This window comes from Nicotiana attenuata, unplaced genomic scaffold (assembly GCF_001879085.1).
Source record: "Nicotiana attenuata strain UT unplaced genomic scaffold, NIATTr2, whole genome shotgun sequence".
NCBI lineage: Eukaryota > Viridiplantae > Streptophyta > Magnoliopsida > Solanales > Solanaceae > Nicotiana > Nicotiana attenuata.
Genome location: NW_017673837.1, coordinates 59794 through 69066, shown reverse-complemented (window position 1 = coordinate 69066; position 9273 = coordinate 59794). Strand labels below are relative to the sequence as shown.

The 9273-nt window shown below is 34.7% G+C and overlaps 1 protein-coding gene across 1 annotated transcript; it reads right to left on the bottom strand.

Moving 5' to 3' along the window:
* Window positions 1–3539: 3539 nt before the first annotated feature.
* On the bottom strand, window positions 3540–7062 carry LOC109217417 (LIM domain-containing protein PLIM2c-like). Its single transcript, XM_019381656.1, has 5 exons — window positions 6807–7062; window positions 5510–5609; window positions 5406–5425; window positions 4730–4819; window positions 3540–3992 (listed from the first exon to the last, which is right to left on the bottom strand). The coding sequence occupies exons 1-5, from the start codon at window positions 6939–6941 to the stop codon at window positions 3732–3734; spliced, it is 606 nt and encodes a 201-aa protein (XP_019237201.1). The 5' UTR covers window positions 6942–7062; the 3' UTR covers window positions 3540–3731.
* Window positions 7063–9273: the final 2211 nt, after the last annotated feature.

Genomic DNA, 9273 nt, shown 5'->3' with positions numbered 1-9273 from the left:
TTCCCAAAATGCCCCCGGGCCCACGTGGTCAAAACCCGAGGTTCGAACCAAAACCCAGTTACCCATTCCCCCACGAGTTCATATCTATGATTTGTTTTGAAATCGAACCTCAAATTGAGGTCCAACTCCCCAATTTGAAGAAAACCTAGGTTCTACCCAAAATCCCCATTTTCACCCATGAAAATCCTTGATTTTAAGATGAAAACATGTTTAATGATGTAAAGGATTGAAGAGATTAAGTAAAAATTGACATACAAATGACTTGGGGAAGAAAGTTTTCTTGGAAAATCGCCTATGGAGTGTTTGAGTTTGAAAGAATGAAGAAATGGGTTGAAAATTCGTCTAAGTATGAAAAATTGCAGGCCTCAGATATGGGAAATGCGAACCTGGGTTCGCAATTGCGAACCCAGCAGGTCTGGGAATTGCGAGATTTTAGTTCGCATTTGCGAACTTGAAGAAAAGTGGAAGGTTCGCATTTGCGATTGTACTCTTCGCATTTGCAAAGGCTCGGTTCATGGGCAGGCATCGCATTTGCGATGAATTACTTCGCATTTGCGAAGATTGCTGCCCAGGTGAAGGATCGCATTTGCGATGGGAAGCTCGCAATTGCGAGTTCGCTTTTGCGAAAGCTGGCTTCGCAATTGCGAATCCTGCAGAACTGAAGGATACCAGATTTTTCAAAGGCTCAAAATGCAACTCGACACCTATCGAAACTCACCCGAGCCCTCGGGGCTCCAAACCAAATATGCACATAACCTCAAAAACATCCTACGGACTTGCTCGTGCGATCAAATCGCCAAAATAACATCATATACATAGAATCAAGTCTCAAATCACATGATTTCTTCCAACTTTTCATAAAACACAAATTTTCCATTTTTAAGTCCAAAACACGTCAAATGACGTCCGTTTCCAACCAAACTTTACAGAAAGCGCTTACATCACATATAAGACTTGTACGGGCGTCGGAATCAAAATACGAACCCGATAACATAGTCTTCTGATCAAATTTCCTTTCTATTTTCCTTAATTAATTTCAGAAAACAATTTCACACAAAAATTCATTTCTCGTGCTTGGGATCTCGGAATTCGATTCCAGGCATACGTCCAAGTCCCATATTTTTCTACGGACCCTCCGGGACCGTCAAATCACTGGTCCGGGTCCGTTTACCCAAAATGTTGACCAAAGTCAACTTTAACCATATTAATATCAAAATTCATCAATTTTTACACAGAATTCATATTTAAGCTTTCCGGCTAAGCGTCCGGACTGCGCACGCAAATTGAGGCAAGTAAAAAAAAGAGATTTTCAAGGCCTCGGAAGCACGGTATGAAAGGGAAAACAGGTGATGACCCTTTGGGTCGTCACATGGAGTTGTCACCTTGATCATCATCTTCTCAGATTCGCTGGAAGAGTCTCCTCATGCAGCAAGAGCTTGTTTCACAACATTGTCAACGACATCTTTTCTCTTGAATTGTTTGTCAGGAACCAGGTTCCTCTTGGGTGCTTTGTCTGTGTTATGTTTGGACTGATCTTGCTTGAGGAGCGGACAATCTTTGATGAAGTGTCCTGGCTTACCACACTTATGACATAGGTCATACCTTTTGGCTTGTTGGAGCTGCCCTTTTTTGGAATGCCTCCATTTCTGCGAACCATTTTCTGAAATCTTTTTGTCAGGTAAGCTATATTAGTATTCTCACCACTTGAGTCATTGATGCCCTTCTTGAGGACCAGATTTTTCTCTCTTTTGGGCTCTCTTCTTTTATTATCCTTATTCTTCTTTATTTTATAAGTTTTCAGATTGCCAGTAAGTTCATCAATGGTCACCTTCTGCAGATCCTTTGTCTCTGTGATAGCATTTACTTTGCTTTCTTAGGAACCGGGTAATACACTAAGTATCTTCCTGACAAGTTTGTTCCTTGGGATGATTTCTCCTAGAGAGTGAAGCTCATTGATGATAGATGTGACGCGAGTGTGCATATCCTGAATAGACTCATCATCCTTCATCCTGAAAAGCTCATACTCTGTGGTTAGCATGTCAATCTTCGACTGCTTTACTTGTGTTGTCCCTTCATAAGCTGTTTGGAGAGCTTCTCAGATCTCATTAGCAGATTGGCATGCTGAAATCCTGTTGTACTCATCTGGTCCAATACCATAGACGAGGATTTTCTTTGCTCGAAAGTTCTTCTATACAGCCTCGCGGTCAGCATCGTTGTATTCCTTTCTTGTTTTAGGAACTGTCACTGCGGGGTCTCCAATGGTCTTCGTAGGAACGAAGGGTCCATCGCAGATGATATCCCAGAGCTCTGAGTCTTCAGCCACGATGAAGTCATGCATCCTTGTCTTCCACCATCCATAGTATTGGCCGTTGAATCTTGTTGGTCTGTAGGTAGATTGACCTTCTTCAAAGTTTGGCGGCGCAACCATGAGAATCATTTCTAGGTGTTAGCCTGATAGAAAGAACCTGCTCTGATACTAATTGATAGAAACTAAGGGTCCACTAAACTATATAGAGAACCAAGTTCTCTATTAGTTCCCACAGAACACATGCACACTGCAGTAACTAAATGACACAATGGAGTTTTACGTGGAAAACTCCCAGCTCACGGGATTAAAAACCACGACCTACCATTGTAGGATTTCAACTTCACTACTGAGCAAACTTCAGATTGCAACCTATTGTAACCTAGGAATTAACCTCTTAATCCCTCACTAACTTGTAACAACTCTATTACAAGCCACTTTGTAATAACTCTATTACAAAGGTTTACAACTCGACTAACTCTAGCCAAGACACAAACACACAGGTTTACGATTTACAAAGGTTTCCCACACAATGCTTCTAACTAAGCTAAGTAGGAATTACAAGTAAAGAACTTTATCAAATGTGCAACATGACTAAGGACATGTAATGACTCAATACAGGGAACTGGTCCGTTGTTATGTTGTTCTTTGTTCTTGATGCCCTTGAGAATCACTTCCAGATTGATTGTCACTTTGAGAGAATGCTTGATGATTCTTGAATGTGTGTGTGATGTTTTACCTTTGCTTCAATGTTAATATTGCATAGGTGACATCACTTGAATGATGTAAGCATGTTTGGTACAAGGGAATTCCCCAAAAGTTGACTGTCGCACTGTTTGCTCTGTTGCACGTGCAGGCAACAACTTTACAGCTTTCGGGGGGGGGGGAGTTGACTAATACAGAGTCACCAAGGGAACTGGTGTCCATCTGTTTCCTTTTATGTTTCTCTAACTCTAAAGAATTGAACCATGTCCCCGACTTTGAGACTTCTTGATCTTAAGTACTTGAGGATGTGTAACAGGTTCCTTATCTGGTTCTTAACATTAGGTTTATTAGATCATCAAAATATAGCAGGGATACATATAATCTATCAATGGAGTTGGGGAGGGTAGTGTGTACGCTGCTGACCTTACTCCTACTTTGTGTAGATAGAGAGACTTTTTCCAATAGATAAGGTTTTGAACCGACTTAGCCACTGAACTATGCCTTTATCGGTTAGTTAAACAAAAAGATGTAAGACAAATAATGGAATGGATTTCTTATTAAAGCAAAACTGAGAAAAAGCATACAAAGTATATGGTGCCTTAACAGGCTTTACAAAATTGCAAACAAAGAAAACAAATAAGAAAACCAATATAATCACATATTCTCCTCAAGATAATTAGTCTCATTGACAATAATTAACAACACTATTTCATAATTATGACTAATCTTGAGTCTCTTCTGCAGCCTGTGGTTCAGCTTCAGTGGTAGTAGAGCTTTCTTGTTCTTCATTTGATCCACTGTTTTTTTTGTTTGTAGTTGTTGTGAGATGGTTATAGGAACCCTTTTCTTTGAATAATTGAGAGAAATGAGGTTTGCAATAGAGAAGTCCATCTAATGCTGCATATGATGAAGTTGTAAGTTTGCATCCACCATGTGCACACTTGAAGCAAGATTGGTGGTAAAATTCTCCATCTACTGTCACCTGTTTTTTGAAATCATATATATATTTTGATTAAAATCTATAGAGTATTTGAATTAAATGTTATAAAGAAGGAAAAAGAACACCCTTGTGAAAGTGAAATATTAAAACTCTGTTTTCCATGGAGGGCTAACACGATAATAACATACTTAGTATATTCCCGTAAAAGTGGGGTTTGGGGAACGTAACGTGTACGCAGATCTTACTCTACCTTGTGGAGGTAGGGAGGTAATTTCCGATAGACCCTCGGTTCAAGAAAAGCATTTCTATGCAAGATTGAAAAAGAAACCATGTTGAAAACTATAAAGGGCTAACGCACAATGAAGAAGGAAGGCTCTTTCTCTTTTTTTTGGTTGGTATAATCCATCATCTGGTACTCGGAATTCACTGGCCCGACTAATTTATATTTACACTATGTAAGGCCCATTTAAGGGTAAAAACGTTTCCTGTCAGAAGTTTCTTTATTCTCGCTGTTCGAATCTTAGACCTCTGATTAAGGATAGAGATGTCTAATCCATCTAGTCATGCCCCTTGATTGTGGAAGAAGCTATCTCAATATTCTTCGCACGTATGACATTTATTTCATGACTATTTAATGTGTCACAATAATCATGTCGGCGAGAAGAAAGAGAGCTCTACCAATATATGGGTCGGGTTGGTCCAAGTCCAACAATTGGATTGATTACTAGTCATCTCTATTTGTTAAATTAAATTAGTAACAATACACTAAAATTCCTTACCTTTTCCAATGGGTACACAGTTTTCTTGCATGCTGCACATTTTTCCTGAGTGCCAGAAAATAGAGAGGACAATTTGCTAGAGCTTCTGTTCTGTAATCACAAGAATATATAAAGATGAAACTTGATCATTCTTAATATATATAAAATTAGTATAACAAATTCCATTTAACAAATATTAGTTATAAGTAAATGAAAATTTTATTAACTTTTTTCTTTTACAAAAAAATACTTCTTCCGCCCCAATTTATGTAGTACTTTTCACATCTCCAGGATCAATTATTTGTCTAATTTTCGAAGTTAAATTGAATAAAATCAACTCGATATTTCAAAATTAAATTTTAAATATTCAAAAACTATACAAAAAATATTTTAAATTGCAATTATTCTCATGTCAACAATAACAACAGCAATAAACTCAGTGTGCACATAACCTTATCCCCACCTTGTGAAGGTACAGAGGCTATTTTGATAGACCCTCGGCTCAAGAGAAGTATAGTCACATCATTTGTTGAAAAGAAAACAGTAGGGTATAAACCATGAAAATTATTCTCATGTCTGATAAAAAATATATTTTAAAAAATTAATTAAAATTCATATAATTTGAATATAAAGAAGTGAAATATCACATTAATTAGGATAGAGGGAGTAATTATTAAATTAGGCATAAGATACATACCAGGTCATTGTTCCTCCCAACTGCACATTGATATAAAAAAACAAATAATTAGTTGAGGAAAAAAATAAAAATATAAAAATAATAAAAGATTTAGAAAAACTAACGTGATGTGGACTTAAAAGAAGCACTTCCTTTCTCCTTGAGAAGCTGTTCAAAATGTGGCTTGCAAAATAAAGCGCCATCTAGGCTAGAGTAGTTGCTCAACTATAATTCAAAGGTAAATCAACAAAAAATAAATTAGAAGCTTCAAAATTGATTTTCTTTCACATAGAAAAATAAATTTTTAAGACCTTTTTCTTCTATTTTTATTTATTTATTTATTCATTATTAAGTCGTCTTGTGTGTGGTTGCTCATATTGATGGTCGCAAGTGGGGTCGCAGAAGGCAAGATTGAAAATCAAGCGATTCAAAATATGTTTAAGAAATGTTAGGAGTCGAATCTATGACTTAAAATATTTTTTGGACACCTTTATAACTACGCTAGAATGTTATTTTCTTATGCTAATGATAAGGTTCAACAGTTAAAATATATACATTAAAAGAAAATTAATTTATACACATTATAATTTCCGACGAAAGGGATTAAATTGACCATTATTTGACGAATGTGGCTATGTTAGCGGTCTGAAGCTCTGATAAAAGATGATGATTGCAGTAAATTAATAGCTACTTATAAAACTAGTCTATTTATGATGAATCTTCAAAACATATAAATGTTGTATCTATTCATTAAAGAATTTTTACACTATAACCGGTCAGATTGCCTATTTACTTTTTCTAGTCGGTATATATAGATTATATACTGATTATATATGGATACATACATACAAATATATGGATTATACATCTGTCAATAAATTTTAAATTTAGCGATTGATTGAGCAGCTATTTAGGTTAATTCTTCATTTTGGATTAATTTGATATTACAACACAAAGGGCAACTCGGTGCACTAGGTATACGACGTCCACACAGGGTCCGGGCAGGGTCGAAGTTACATTTTGGTAAGGGTGATCAATCGATCACCCTTTGTTGGAAAATTACACTGTGTATAAAGGTAAAATATCAGGTTTTAGAGGTACATAAAATATATTGAATACCCTTAATTTGTCAGGATTTTTTTTTCAAAAAAATTTCAAAGTTTGAACACCCTTGAGAAAATTCCCGGATTCGCCAGTGGGTCCGGGATGGGCTGCACCTCAAGGGGTGTGATGTAGACAGCCTACCCTAATGCAAACATTAGTGACTACTTCCACAGCTCTAAGCCTTGACCTATAGGTCACACGAAGACAACTTTACTGTTCCTTCGAGGCTTACCGTCAAATTAATTTGATATTAACAACAACATTTCCCAATAAAAATTCATGAAATATTGAAGAAATGAAAGAATTGTAAAATCTTACAGCAAGTCGTCCATTGCAATGGCTACATCTGAAACAAGTATTATGATAATTAACACCACTTGCAGATATAACCTCTGCAGCATACACAGCTTTATCACATGCCTTGCATTTTGTTTGAGTTCCTGAAAAAGACATGATTTTGATTTTGATTTTTAATTTTGTTGTATTATTTGGGAATTGAGATTTGAGATCATTTACATATATGAACAATCTCAGATCCCCAAAGTTATATTGGAATAAAAGCTCATGAATATGTAACTCAATGAACAATTAGTTGATTTATTGTTCTTTTTAGTGGCTAAGAACCAATTATATAAATGAATGGATTAGCTAAAATTTGCCTAAGATTAAGGACATGCAAAAGGTTGTTAATTCAGTTGGGAGCTTGAAGGTGAAAATGAAAATAAAAATTAAACTTTAATTAGTATATATGTGACAGAGAAACTTTAAAAAAGATAATTAACTCAGTTGGGAGTCGTTTCTTATGCAATAGATGTCGGTTCAATTCTGACTGTATTCGTATGATAAAAAGTAAAAGTAAAAATAAAAACCAATAGACATACACAAAGGCGGATCCATAATTTCAAGAGGATGGGTGCAGTGTTGTAAAAAGGTGCATCTAGAATTTACATTTGACGGGTTTAACTTTAGTCTCTAACCATAAACCCGCTACACTTTTGAAATTATAGGTTCAAAATTATATTCCTTTTGAAATTTTAGTAATTTTTACATATATTTATACCCAATGGAGTGGGATTTGAACCGCTAGTTTCACTTGTAGAAGTGCACCTAATAATAATTAGACCATAGGAGTCTTTAAGCATGGTGCACATGATACATATATTTAAATAATTTTGAAGAAATATAATATTATTATACATGGTTTAAGAGGAGTATGGGTTCATGTGAACCCATATCGCTCAAGCTGGATACGCCTTTGGACATGCACATTTATGTGTTATAATAGGTGGCGTTTGGACAAAAATTTGTAAAATTTCATAAAAAAGTGAACATGGTATTTCAAAATTAAAGTTGTATTTGGACATAAATACAAAAGCTATTTGAATTTTGGTGACTGATTTGAAGTGAAAATTTTGATAAATAGATTTTTAAAAATTTTCAAATTTTGGAAAATTCCGAATTCAACTTCAAGTGAAATTTAAAATTTTCATGGCTGAAAACACTAATTCCGAAAAAAGAGTAAATTTTCTTAGAAAAAGTGAATTTTTTTTATGGCCAAACGGGCCTAAGAGATACTCTTATTTATAGCATTTTGTTCATATTAAGACCCATGTAGAAACTTTTTTAAGAATAAAATCATAAAATAAACATTCTATTAATTTCTATTGTAAGATAAATACAGTTAAGTATTTCAAACATCAATCTCTCTTTAATTCAATGATTTCCCGAAGATATAATAATCAACAAGCTGCTTTAAACTAATTATAACCTGTCAATTTCACCAAAAGTAATTATTTGTCGTGTTAAGCAATAACGTAATCGTAGATTGTACATTTAGTCAACATCAATATATTATTAGATGATGCTATAAAATTTTTAAATATATGGAGTATATGATAAATCTAGATAATGCATGGGAAAAAAAGGAAAAAGGTAAAAGTAAAGAAGGAAATATCTTTTAGGAAAAAGGTAAAATATGCGATCCAAATTTTTTTTTACACAATAAGTGTAAGTTCAATTCTTATTTTTTTATTATTCTTTTTCCATCCTAAATATTTACACTGTCAATATTTATAACTTATATCTTTTTTTCTTTCTTTCTGTGACGTACTTTTAAACAACCAACTACATCATAATATATAAAGCAATAAACGATCTCTCAATAATACTATAACCATATATCAAGATGAAGAGTCCATCACTAAAATGGCCACTCAACTATCCCAAATTATCTCCTAAAGTCACTTTTCTTTCGTTTGTAACAACAAAGTCACTGAACTATGCCTATGACACTCAGAAGGTCACTTAACTAGATTTTTCAAATTTTGGATTGCCAAATACCTATTTTACCCTCTAAATTATAAACATTTTGTATTGGGAAAAATTGAGTTTATATATATTGAAGTAATTGAAAGATGACATGTCATGACACGAAGGCTGGTCAAAGAATGATGATTAGCAAAGAGGCACGAGTTGCAACAGATACGAGCAGAGGCACGAGCAGATAATCAAAAGACTCGGCGCTCGTACCTATTTAAGTCCAAAAATTAAGGAGAATGAATCTGACACCACAAGAGAGTACGGATACAGTATTTAATAAGCATTAAATACTGAAAACGTTAGAAAATCTGTATTGAATTATAATAATTGTCATTGTAACGTAGCATTAAATGCCTTTAATTGTCTATAATGGCCTTATTATGACAAAGGCAAAACATATATCTTAAAAATAGCTATAAAAAGGAGAAGACTGATCATTTGTAAGGACACGAATTGTCATCGGAAT

Excerpts from the sequence above, each read along its gene's own strand:
- LOC109217417 (XM_019381656.1), bottom strand. The coding sequence starts at position 6,941 with ATGTCTTTTTCAGGAACTCAAACAAAATGCAAGGCATGTGATAAAGCT. Across the intron at positions 4,820-5,405 it reads TTGGGAGGAACAATGACCTG|AACAGAAGCTCTAGCAAATT; the intron begins GTATGTATCTTA and ends TTGTGATTACAG. Across the intron at positions 3,993-4,729 it reads CTGTGTACCCATTGGAAAAG|GTGACAGTAGATGGAGAATT; the intron begins GTAAGGAATTTT and ends TTCAAAAAACAG.